Source organism: Scatophagus argus, chromosome 24, assembly GCF_020382885.2.
Source record: "Scatophagus argus isolate fScaArg1 chromosome 24, fScaArg1.pri, whole genome shotgun sequence".
Lineage (NCBI taxonomy): Eukaryota > Metazoa > Chordata > Actinopteri > Scatophagidae > Scatophagus > Scatophagus argus.
The window spans coordinates 749,812-761,701 of NC_058516.1; the positions used below are offsets into that span (position 1 = coordinate 749,812).

The 11,890-nt window shown below is 47.8% G+C and overlaps 3 protein-coding genes across 4 annotated transcripts; all 3 read right to left on the reverse strand.

Annotated features, from left to right (window-relative positions):
• Positions 1–102: 102 nt before the first annotated feature.
• LOC124055246 (zinc finger protein 135-like) lies at positions 103–3,574 on the reverse strand. The gene is made up of 3 exons (XM_046381872.1): positions 3,344–3,574; positions 2,762–3,089; positions 103–1,180 (listed from the first exon to the last, which is right to left on the reverse strand). Exons 2-3 carry the CDS (start codon positions 2,817–2,819, stop codon positions 171–173), a joined length of 1,068 nt encoding a protein of 355 aa, XP_046237828.1. The 5' UTR covers positions 2,820–3,089; positions 3,344–3,574; the 3' UTR covers positions 103–170.
• Positions 3,575–5,410: 1,836 nt separating this feature from the next.
• On the reverse strand, positions 5,411–8,286 carry LOC124055266 (mid1-interacting protein 1-B-like). The gene is made up of 2 exons (XM_046381909.1): positions 8,140–8,286; positions 5,411–7,281 (listed from the first exon to the last, which is right to left on the reverse strand). Exon 2 carries the CDS (start codon positions 7,010–7,012, stop codon positions 6,566–6,568), a length of 447 nt encoding a protein of 148 aa, XP_046237865.1. The 5' UTR covers positions 7,013–7,281; positions 8,140–8,286; the 3' UTR covers positions 5,411–6,565.
• Positions 8,287–8,892: 606 nt separating this feature from the next.
• On the reverse strand, positions 8,893–11,842 carry LOC124055252 (tetraspanin-7-like). 2 transcript variants are annotated; one of them, XM_046381882.1, is made up of 9 exons: positions 11,572–11,842; positions 11,332–11,504; positions 10,422–10,610; positions 10,157–10,231; positions 9,979–10,074; positions 9,664–9,819; positions 9,487–9,570; positions 9,300–9,371; positions 8,893–9,144 (listed from the first exon to the last, which is right to left on the reverse strand). In XM_046381882.1, the coding sequence occupies exons 2-8, from the start codon at positions 11,410–11,412 to the stop codon at positions 9,303–9,305; spliced, it is 750 nt and encodes a 249-aa protein (XP_046237838.1). In that variant the 5' UTR covers positions 11,413–11,504; positions 11,572–11,842; the 3' UTR covers positions 8,893–9,144; positions 9,300–9,302. The 2 variants fall into 2 exon arrangements, with proteins under 2 accessions (XP_046237838.1, XP_046237837.1); XM_046381881.1 differs by having other exon boundaries at positions 9,973–10,074.
• Positions 11,843–11,890: the final 48 nt, after the last annotated feature.

Sequence of the window (11,890 nt, forward strand, 5' to 3'; positions counted from 1 at the left end):
TGACATGACGGGCATGAGAGATCATCTCAGAGGTATGAAACACATAAACACACTGAAATAAACGCTGTGACAACAAAGAAGAGCATGTGGGACCCGTTAGAAGTCAAACTTGTTCAGTGTTTAATCACATCCTGCTGGAACAAAGTGGCTCGACGAGCAGCTCTGCAGCTTCATTTACTCCTGCTGCTCTCACCGACACACTTGTGATGTTTCAAATTATGAAGCTGAGTGAATCTTTTATCACAGATGCTGCAACTGAAAGGTTTCTCTCCTGTGTGGACCATCAGGTGCTGTCTCAGATTTCCATGCACTGCAAATTCTTTACCGCAAACTGAACAGCTGAAAGGCTTCTCTCCTGTGTGGACACTCAAGTGTTGTGTCATATTTGCCTTTTGAGTGAATCTTTTACCACAAACAGAGCAACTAAACGGTTTCTCTCCTGTGTGGACTCTCATGTGGTCACTCAGAGTTTCTCTTCGAGCAAATTCTGTACCACAGATGGAGCAGCTGAAAGGTTTTTCTCCCGTGTGGACTCTCATGTGCCTCACAACTTGTCCTCTCCACTGAAAAGTTTTTGGACAAACTGAGCAGCTGAAACGTTTTCCTTCTGAATGAAGCCTCATGTGATCTGTTAAAGAGTTCTTCCTGTGGTATCTTTTACCACAAACTGAGCAGCTAAATGGTTTCTCTCCTGTTTGGAGTCCATTGTGTTTCTGCTGATGTCCTTCATTGTCCTGCAGAGGGTTTAAACCTGACCGAGGTTCTCTGCTGTCCTCCCAGTCACAGCTGTCATCAGTCTCACAGTCAGAGGAGGTTGAACTCTTGTGGTCAGTATCTGGTTGGGTATCTGGATCTGAGCTCCTGGCTGGTTCTGGTCCTCCACAGTCCTCTCCATCAGCTTCTGTTTTCATCTCTTCAGTCTGTCTTTGATGAAGCTGAGAGGACTGAGGTTTCTCTTCATCGTCTTCTTCACTCTTCACAGAGACAGGAGTGAACGTGGCCTCCATGACATCAGCCTCCTCCGGCCCTCGAAGCTGCTCTCCCTCCTGACCGGTCCACAGTTCCTCCTGTTCCTCTTTAATGTGTGGCAGCTCTGGTGGATCCTCCTGGACCAGACTGGGGCTCCAGTCCTGCCGCTCAGGGGGATCCTCTCCTTCACTCACCGACCGCAGCTCCACGTCTGTGGACAAAAATCAAACAAAAAAACAAATTTCCCGTTCACACTGATGCAAAGCTGAAAACGGGCTGTTTTTAGAGCTCGAGGAACCGTTTAGAGATCCGCGGTTCTGACAGGACAACCAGGCTACAAACACATGATGATCTTAGAGAGCCCGATGCTGGAGTTTAAAGCAGCCAACAAGAGAGGAAGGAGTTCAGAGGAGCTCAAAACCTCCAGACAGTAGTGGTGGCAAGTTCGACTCTTTTTACTGAATGAATCATTCACGCTCGAACAGTAAATTGAACGAATCTTTTTATGAGTCATTTCATTCATTTTTACAGCAGGTGGCGCTGCAGCCCTCTTGTGGGCGTTGTGAAAAAGGCTGCAGTTCACAAACACTAAATACAGAAGGCAACATGGTTTGCTTGCTGACAAAGTATAACACACAAAATGTCACAAGCAATTCAAACCATGTGAAAACCTGGGAAAGTAAATACACACCACAATAAAGTGACTTGTGTCCTGCATCCTCCCTGCCGTTGTTGTTTAACATGGCGACAGTGACGGGGTACCTGTCACGTGACAACTGAACGACAGACCGATCCGAGAACAAATGTACTGTTCGAACTTACATCATCGCTCACGAACGATGAACGAGAACCGATGAAAGAACGTACTGCTCGCCACACAGCCTGAGCCGTGAACGATGAACGAGAACGAATGGCTTCTTACACAGCGAATGGAAAAGCGAATGGAAAACTCATTTTGAAAAGTAACAATAAGTTCCCCAAAATGTTTACATGGTGGATTTATTGTGTCTAAAACGTGACATTATTATTATTATATTTGTCATTGTTGTTATTATTATCAGATTTTATTATTTTATGGCAGATTATAACAATCAATATGTTGATATAATTTTTAAAAATATTTACTTATAAACACACTTTACATTATATACGCAATAACACTATACACATCTACAAGAACAGAAGACCACTAATTAATTATGATTTGATGAATAAATAATGTATGTCGGGTGTCACGTGACATCTGAATGAAAGAACGATCCGTATGAACGATCCGTGAACGAACTGTAGTGCCTGCTGCTCGCCACCCAGCCTGAGCTGCCTGGCTGTCACGTGACAAAAGAACGAGGACCTGAGGACGGACGCACAGTTGAGTGAGTCGTGAACTAATCATTTCTGTTTCCTGTCCTGCTGACTGAGCTTATGCGGCTGCCTGTCATGTGGCGAGAGAAGGTACTGCATGAAAATGAACGAATCGTTCACTGAGAGCACTCATTACTCCCGATCATATAAAAGATTCGTTCATACTGAACGAATCGTTCACGAACGAAACATCACTACCGGACAGACACCTGAACGCAGCACGAACCCAAACGGAGCAGATAGAACAAACACACCGACGGGGGACCACAAGAGTACTTCAAGTACATTTTGCTGGTCACACATACTTTAACGAACGTTTTGAATGCAGTGGAATATTTTCACAGTGCGGTATTACTGCTTGTACTGAAGCAAAGGATGTGAATGTTGTCCCAGCCGTTCAAAGTGAGAGGAACAAGTGAAGTGTACACACCTGCTCTGTGTAAGCGGACTTCCGGATGGAAAACTGCGTCCAGTAGTTTGTGTGACATTTTCACAAAGTCACAGCAGCATCTTTTCCTCCACACACTCCGTTAAAACCAGTTTGGTCACTCCGACGTGCTGCCAAATCCCGTCCGCCTCCGTCTGTTTCCAGCTAGCAGGCTAAGTTAGCTTCATTAGCTTCGCAGGACACCAGCAGGTGATTCAGAAGTTGAAAGTGTCGCGGCCCACTTGGAGTAACCACGCAAATGCAGAGAGCTTCAAACTGGTGCAACTTTATTTCTCTCCTCTTTTCCACTGGCATTCTGACACCGTGAAAACTATAAAATGGGCAAGAAATACAAACGCTATAGTGCCAGGTTTCCACAAATAATACACAGAAATCATGTTTACATTTCAGCTTAATACAAATAATTTTAGCAACTTATTTTATGAATTTTTATATGAAATTAACCTTTTGCACTGTTACGCATTATAGCTCTTATTTAAACAAAATAATGACAATTTCTTTTCTTTTTAGATAAACGAACAACTCTTTTACAATGGATACAACATCACCATAATCTCCTCCTACCTCCTCCTGCTTCCAAGGGCGCTAAGTTTAAGCTCAGTGTGCTAACAGCCCGTCCTCCACACACGAGTCCCGGTGACAGTCCTTACGTAAACCATACGGACGACACAGACACGAAGCGAACGGCAATACAATAACCTCTCACACAGGTGTCAACACAGAATATGACAGGTAAACAGTTTGTTTTGTATCCTGTTTTTACCAACTCCGAAGCGACGAGATGTCGTTACGCTGAAGCGGGAGCAGGAAGTTTAGCGTCAGCAACAGCAGGAAGTAGTACAATAAGAGCGGTGCTCTTCAAAATAAAGGCACAAATAAAAGTAAAGTGACAGAACTGCATCAGTTGCCATAAACAAATTAGCTGCCATTTACAGAAAGCAGGCACCGTCTATGGCAGTGTGGGGTTCTGGAGGTTCTGCTTCCTCTTTGTGGGGAACCAGGACTGAGGAACAGAGTGGAGGACCCGCAGTCTGCCTCATAACAAACCAACGTGTCCAAAGCGACACACGCTGCCGCTTGGGTCCATCTTTCAGTGCTGATCTGTGGTTCATTAGACGGTCAGTTAGCACCGCCCAGTGGACACACAGTGGAACTACACCACGTACACCGCGATACATCAACACACTGATCGAGTCCCGCACCAACAGGAAGGCTCGGCAGCTTAAAGAACTGCCTCAGAGCTTTATCCATCAAATATCTCAGTAAGTTAGCACTCACTTCACAAATCCACAGCACTGCATTCAGTCGCCTCTCTTTTCATTTGGTTCTAATGTTCCACTTCCTGTCAGCCCTCCCATCTGGAACAAAGAACAAGTGGAGCACACGGAGCAAACGTGTGGTCGAATCTCATTTATTCATGTGTCAGTGCAACTTCCTGTTGAAAACATGATGGAGGCCAGAGATCCTGGGACACGTGAGAAGAGACGCTCCTGGTCCTGGTCTGGATCGGGCCGGACGTCCGTGGACAAAAATCAAACACACAAACCATCACATGAAGATTATCTCTTGATGTGTACTGGCAGTCAGATGTTTCTTATGTCAAAAGTAAGAAAATGTTTTCTGGAACAGATTCCGCTGCACCTGAGACCCAAACGTACAGAGAGTCAGTAAACATGACGATCAGGTGTCCATCACACACACGCGCGCGCTCTCGGCTCGTGTTGGTGTGTTGACTGGACTTCTATTTTCAGACACAAACACTGAAGAGAGTCAACAAATAACTGTGTGTTTGTGTGTGTGAGAGAGAACTGGTTTAGGACGACTTCAGCGTTATCAGATATGTGAGACACACACACACACACACACACACACACTGTTAACTGCGGGCAGATTTGAAGCTGCAACGTCTCAAACAAACAGAAAATGAAAGCATTTCTGTCTTCTGTCCTTCCTGCTTTTATTTTTTATTTTCACATCCTCACATCCGGCGTGTCGTTAAAAGAAGTTAAATTATCCAGAAAACAAAAGCTGTGAAATACACAGAACTTTTCACAGCACGAGGTGTTTCTTGGGTTTTGGGACGTCCTGACACGCACTTCCTGTTTTTATTCATTCTCGTTATAAATTAAGATGATCAATTTTCTCATTTTGTGTCAAATTTCATGTGTCCTTATTTTCCTCGTTGGTGTTTTATTTCCTGTTGACTGTTTTGCTCAACAAACCGAGTGAGGCTGCGTTCACAAACAGCAGCAGGTCAAACCAGCCAACCTGTCTTATCTCAGCGTTTGTTTAACCTTTATTGAAACGTGCAGGTCGAGCAGGAATAAAGTCCCTGATAACAAGCGTCCGATCTGAGCGCAGGACGAGTTTCTGTGCTTCAAGAGGCTTTGAAAGAGATTATCAGCACCAATCATCGACATCCACAAGCCTCCCGTTTCCATTTTTGTCGAGAATTCAAAGATTCAAGGAGGTAATCTGCACATCAATCACTCAAACCGCTCGTGAGGCGTTCACTGACTCACACGAGGCCAGATGGATTGTGGGATGTTACAGGTGAGAGGGGGGCTGAAGTATTCAGCACGTTCACTTCCTCTGACGCAGTCTGACTCAATAAAGACAGAAAACACAAAGTCACGAGTGAAAACCTTTAATTGCTGGACATTAAATAGAAAAATGCGAAGCTCTGTGGAGTCAGCGTCGTTTTCACACACACACACACACACACACTCACACACACTCCGCCAAACCGCTCAAGTCTCCAGACACATCAGGCCGCCAAGCTGCTCTTTTTACTTTTTATTCCTCAGACTTTAAATTAACATCATTTTACTTTTTGAATTTAAAGCTTCTCACGAGCCAAACTTAAAGAAACAACAGAAAGACAAAGTGAAAGTGAAGCCGTTTCCTGTCGGACCGTCGGGACAAACCCGAACACGAAGCGGATCCTGAGGTCCAGACTCGCTTCCTGACAAACAACAGAACGACCGACAGGCCGACACTCAAACGTTTCGGTGTACGAGCAGACTGAAACACGTTTTAGAAGCTTCAACAACAAGCAGAAACATTTCATCAACAGCCCTGAAGTTCACTTTCACCTGTCAGTGAAGTCAGTCCTGAAGCAGGACGTGTGATTGGCTGAGCTGATCCAAACCGCCATCATGTCAGCTGAGACTCCCTCCAACACGTTTGCATAGTTGTGGGCTCACACGAAGGACATCGGGAAGAAAAGACAAACAGGAAGACAACAGACGCAAACCCTGCAAACAGCCTGAAGCAAAAAGACCAAACATGCTTCCAGCCGTCTGTCCGCTCGCCGTCCCTCAGCCGTCTGTCCGCTCGCCGTCCCTCAGTCCCTGTGCTTCAGATTAATGCTTTTCCATGGACCAAACTTTTGCACATTTTAGCTCATTGACTACAAATGTTTTCTCCATCAGTTTGCAGATTCACTTCCTTCCTTCAAACTCGCTCAGTGTGAGAGCTGAGAGCAGCACACGACTGGCTGCTGTGTTCAAGGACACTTTGATATTTAATGTTTGATAGCTGGACAAACAGCCCAGACTTCATACAAAATAAGGACAATTTTAGAGTCTGCTGTAAAAAGCAGCTGCAAGACAAACACCGATGTTCGAAATGTTAACTCGTAAACTTCAGCTTCGGGTCTTTGCACATTTTTCTTTTTGGTTTCTGGAATTTAAAGCCGTGTCTGACGTGTAGTTAAGGAGCTAAAACGTGTACAGAAACACGCGTGCGGCTGATCGTGGCTTCAGGAAACGGTTTGGTCTTTGGTCAGTTCCTGCAGCCGATCTCCTCCTTGTAGCGGGTCGTCAGCGTGTTGGCCTTACACGTCAGTTTGGACAGAACCGAGTGGAGTCCGCTCAGGTGGAAATGAAACTGCTTCTCCAGGTCGTCCTCCTCCGTCTCCGGCCTGGGCACCTCCGTCACGCCGGCCTTGTCTTTCCGCCGCTCGTCGCCCTGCAGGACGCCCCACTCGATGTCGTTGCGGATGGACTTGAGCAGCATGTATGAGCTGTACATGTCGCCGTCCTGGTGGAAGTAGTCGGTGCTGTTAGCGGTCCTCACCGCCTTCACGTCCTCCGCGTCATCCATCGGGACGTCCCGCAGCAGGCTGGGCACCATCACCGTCTGGTCCATGTTGTTGACGGCGCCGATGAAGCGGTTCATGGCGTTAAAGAGCGAGTTTTTCTGGTTGTAGGATTCAGATATCTGCATCATGGCGAGCGATCTGAAGTGAAGACTTTCCTCGCCGCGGTCACAGTCCAAGGCCAAACTTAGCCTAGTAATGCTCTTTAGAGGATTATTGCGAGGCTGCAGCCAGATCCTGGGTCAGGTATTAACGAGTCGGTGAGACAGCTGGACAGCTTACACAGGTACACCCGGCATGTCCACCTGGCTCAAAGGGTCCCAGCTGAGGATGGAGGGCGTCTCCTGCTGCGGGACGCCGGCCGACTGTTTCACCCCACAGGCCAAATCACAGACACAACCTGAAATACAAGCAGAAAAAGAGAAGCTCGTTGACTTAGCTTCCGTTACAGAGAAGAGGAAGTGATAAAATACTACAGGAAAAGCTCGTTTCTGTCAACTAACAGCCTTAACAGGACAGCTAAGTCTTTCATTAGCGGACTGACTGACCACAGGCAGAACCGACGGCAGGTAAAAACCCGGAAGTCACCATCTGCCGCATCCCGCTAGCATCAGCAGCTAAAACAATTAGCAAACGAGCTAACGGTATTGAGGCCGGTGATCGCCGTTCGTTACATCACCGGGACAGAAACCTTTAGCTCGTTAACTGCCTGCCCTGAATGTCAGTCAGTCGACAACTACACGCGGATGGTGGATCAAGTCCAACGACAGCACAGCAGCTGCGGTGTCCATCAGCGGACAAAGACGGGTTCCCGTCGAGGAGGACAATCAGCTTTCATCTCCGCTGCAGTCAAAAAATGGAAACCGTAATGTGACACCCAGCGGCTTTTACCGCCCCGAAAACAGACTGCGAGGACAAAACTGCAGTCTTTACGGAGATGGATGTCGGCCGACATGAGGAAATAACGAGGCTGTCTGACGGCGCCCGGTACCGGAACTCCCACCGCGTGGTATCCAGGCTAAATACGGCAATTAAAACGAAAACCAGCGAGCAGGAAGAAGCTGCATGTATTCGGATACGTTCAAACTTTTACCACCGGCGGTAAGACTCTTAAAGTGTTGTGGTTAACCGAGAACGGAACGACAGGACAGCTACCGGAAAGTCCCCTGCCGTCACTGTCGGCCAAGTCCGGGTACCGTTAGCTCCTCGTTGTCGTTAACCGACAGACCTCCGCGGTGCAGACGCCTGGTGAGCTCACCGTATGTCGCCTGCTGCTCCTTGGACGTGTCGGTGTGGGAGTCGCTGCTCTCGGTCCGTGAATCTGACCGGGACGGAGCCGCGGACGGTCTGCGGGCTGAGGATGGCAGCAGCTGAGGCGGAGCGAGGATTATCAGCAAAGACCGAACCTCTGGACGCAGCCAATCACAGACCTCCGACCACAGCCAATCAGGGAGGGGCGTGGCGGCATGACGTCACGCTGACCGTTGGAAAAAGTTGCTGCGTGAAATACGTCTGTCCGCTAGTGATGTCTTCTCGTTTTTTTTTTTTTAGATTTTTCTGTATTCTAAATATTTTTCATCAACTTAAATTTGTTGTTTTATTTTATATTTATTTATTCGTTTAAGTTGTTCCATGTAATTATTGCTCCGTTTTCTTTGTATTTCCTGGCTGACACGCTCTCATTTGTCGAGTAATGAATTAATTTAATCTTCTCGGTACCTGTGGAGTCCATACGTCAATGAGCCTGGATTCAAAGATATTTTTCGCAGTTTTACTTTCTGAAGTGTTTCCTGTTGTTGGTGCAACATCGCCCCCTGCTGGCTGCTCGTCCGCATTACTGCTGTTGTCATATCCAGTTTCAACTGAGTGACGTTCAACCCAACAATGTCTGAATAAATTTTTGATTTTTTTTTTTGCCAGATTTGTGTTTGATTCACAAGTTTTGTTCAGTTTTGATGCATTAAAGAACAAAAAACAAAAATAACAAAATTAAAACAAGGAAATGTTTCACTGATGTTATTCCCAATTTATTTCATATTTATTGTTATTATTCAGAATTAAGTACCAGGACCTGAACCCTCACAGAAATCCACACAGAGGAGAGTTAATCATTCAGCTTCATGGAAAACAAAGAACAACGGACAAAAAAGACTCAAATACATGAAAAGTCAGCTGGTTGTGTTTGGGTTTATAAAAGATGCTGTGTGTGTGTGTGTGTGTGTCTCGCTGGGTTTCCATGGTGATGTGCATCCTTGTCACGTTTCTGTAAAAGAAAAAGAAAGAACGAGGAGGTGGAGGTGATGAAAAACAAGAGAAACCAGTGGAGGGAAACATGTTTGATTTTCTTCTTTCCTTCTTGGTGACATTTCAAAGGTGTGTGTGTGTGTGTGTGTGTGTGTGTGTGTGTGTGTGAGTCACCTGTCACACCATCTCGTACTGGTTGGCACTGATGAAGCGAGACAAACAGCAGGCCAGAGACACCCCTATCAGCTGGGACAGAGACAGACACACCATGAAACCAGTCTTTACTCTTCCTTGAACCAAACCGCGGCGACTGCACGTCTTCTTCTGTGGTGTCGTGTCGTATTCAGACTTGGTGTTGTACCTGAGAGAAGGCGATGCCGAAGGTGACTCCAGCGATGATTCCCATGTTGCTCTCGATGAAGGACGTCACCAGCTCGTAGCAGCCCTGCAGACACACAGTTTGTTCAGTTCACGTCTGTCCTGACTTTTGTCTTTGTCTCTTTGTCTCTTTGTCTCTTTGTCGTCCGACCATGCAGACCTGTCGGTAGACTTTGCGAGCAGCCACGGTTGTGTTCTTCAGGTCGGCCGCGCTGCAGTCGGAGAAACTAACGCAGCAGCTGGCAGGAATCCCGCTGACAGGAAAGTAGACGGTGCTGAACCAGCTGGTGTAGTTCTGGACCCCACAGCAGTGAAGCTGCAGACACAGAGAGGACATGAACGGCGAGTTAGAGCCAACGCTCCGTCTGTCCCCGTCAGCGGCGGTCAAACAAACAAACGTCTCACAGTGAACTCATAACGTCATCTGGAGACTGACTGCAGTCGGATTAATTCAGAAAGAAACACAAACACCAACTCTGCGCTGAACGGCGTCCACAGCCAGACTCCTGTCGTCCCGTCCGTCGTATCTCGTCACGGCGTCGCTGTACGTCGTGAGGAATGTCCCTTTAATCTAAACACACACACACACACAGCGTGTTGACAGTGTGCACGGTGCTGCTCATTCACACATGTTGTGTATTGTCTGAAATAACCTCGTGGCGAAAGATGAATCCAGAGATTCCAGCGATGAGTTCGGTCATGAAGACCAGAGACAGAAACACGACATACTGCGGACAGGAGACAAAACACTTCCTGGTTTGGTTTCACATGACTGGAGAAAATCATCAGCAGACTAACACAAACACAACACTCATTAGTTTCTACGCAAAGTGGCTCACAATGTTTGACTTAGTTTTACTGTGAGGTATGAGTGCTTTCACTGAAGCAAAGGATCTGAGTACTTCCTCTGGGACACACCAGTTTTAACATCCAGGGGCGCCCCCTGCAGGTGGCGAAGCAGCCGAACAGCCCGAACAGCACGATGGCGACTCCGGTGCCCGTGAGGACGTACGGGGCGTTGGAGGGTCCGCTGGAAATCAGCAGCATGTAGGGGCCCAGCATGAACCTCCACCACAACCCCACCGACAGCAGGACCACACCTGTCACCTGAGGGGGGGAGAGGCGCCACACGTCAGGTCGTCAACCAATCAGGAAGCATTTATCCTGCATCTGAACCTTTACTTCTGTCTTTGAGCTGGATGAAGTAACAGAGCGATAACCGAACCGGCAGAGTTCACTGACGGGACCGCAACGCTCAGCTCAAGACGAGATTGTGGTTTTACAGCAACTGGACAACTACGGCCAATCAGCAATCAGGCTGAGGCAACAACTCAGAAGGAGCAACTGAATGTGAGAAAACGGCCTCAAAGCAGCGAGGACTGCAAACAAGCTGTGGCTGCGGCTGTGGCTGCGGCTGCTGCTGCGGCTGCGGCTGCGTGTGTTCCTGCTGTTGTATTTTCATTATCGTGTGCGTGTCACAGCTCGGGCCTCCTCCTCCTCATTCCTCAGAGTCCAGATAATTACTGAAGCCCCTCGGCGGCCCTGCAGCTGACCTCTGACCCCAGCCCGGAGTGATCCTCCTGTCTGTCTGATTATCATCCTGCACAGCCACAGCCTCCGAGCCAACAATCAGTTTTAATGTGTTGTTTAACTGTCACTTAAGTGTGATTAAAGTCAGTAAACGCGTATTCGGTGCATGAACACGTTTTACACGCAGTGAAAATCAAAGAAGACGTCAAACAGAAGAAGGTGCACTAAAGCAAAGTGACTTCAGCCCGTTTGGCTCCAAACTCGGTGTAACAGAACAAAAAGTGTTCAAGTTTCTCACCCAGAAGACGAACGAGTAGAGCAGCAGCAGCGTCTTCAGACAGCAGATCACCGGTTTGGTTTCCATCCTCCTGGGAGCCATAATCCGACCGAAGGACAAACTCCAGCACTCGCTCGCTCTCTCCTTCTTTGTTCCTCCCTCTCTCGCTGCAGTTCAGAACAATGCAGTAAGTCCTGTTGGCACGAGACGAAGGACAGACGGTGAAGACAACAAGCTCAGCGTCAGACAGTGCGGTCTCACCAGCCCGTTCATCAGCAGGTCCGACTTTATCCCCGCACATCAGCAGAGCCTCCGGGTTTCAGATCCGTGAGCCCGCATGTCCTGACGTCCCTCTGCGGCGGAGACATGTCAGGCGTCTGAGCGAGACGTGCAGGACGGCGTGTGGTTGGCGGTGTGGAGCTACCATCATGTGACCCTCATACTTCACACCCTGACCACACAATTAACAGGGAGGTGATCCTCAGGGAGCCTGTGCTGCTCTGACACCCGACTGTGAAGGTCCCACAGCACCACCCGCCATCCATCAGCCTTCGCTCTGCCGCCGTGGTCCTCATCAGAG

Bases quoted from the DNA above. Each gene is read 5' to 3' on its own strand.
- LOC124055252 (XM_046381881.1), bottom strand. From the start codon at position 11,412: ATGGCTCCCAGGAGGATGGAAACCAAACCGGTGATCTGCTGTCTGAAG. The intron at 10,611-11,331 runs GTGAGAAACTTG...TCCCCCCCTCAG, and splicing joins TCTACTCGTTCGTCTTCTGG to GTGACAGGTGTGGTCCTGCT. The intron at 9,372-9,486 runs GTACAACACCAA...TCTCTGTCCCAG, and splicing joins TCGGCATCGCCTTCTCTCAG to CTGATAGGGGTGTCTCTGGC.
- LOC124055246 (XM_046381872.1), bottom strand. From the start codon at position 2,819: ATGTCACACAAACTACTGGACGCAGTTTTCCATCCGGAAGTCCGCTTA. The intron at 1,181-2,761 runs GTGTGTACACTT...TTTTGTCCACAG, and splicing joins AGTCCGCTTACACAGAGCAG to ACGTGGAGCTGCGGTCGGTG.
- LOC124055266 (XM_046381909.1), bottom strand. From the start codon at position 7,012: ATGATGCAGATATCTGAATCCTACAACCAGAAAAACTCGCTCTTTAAC.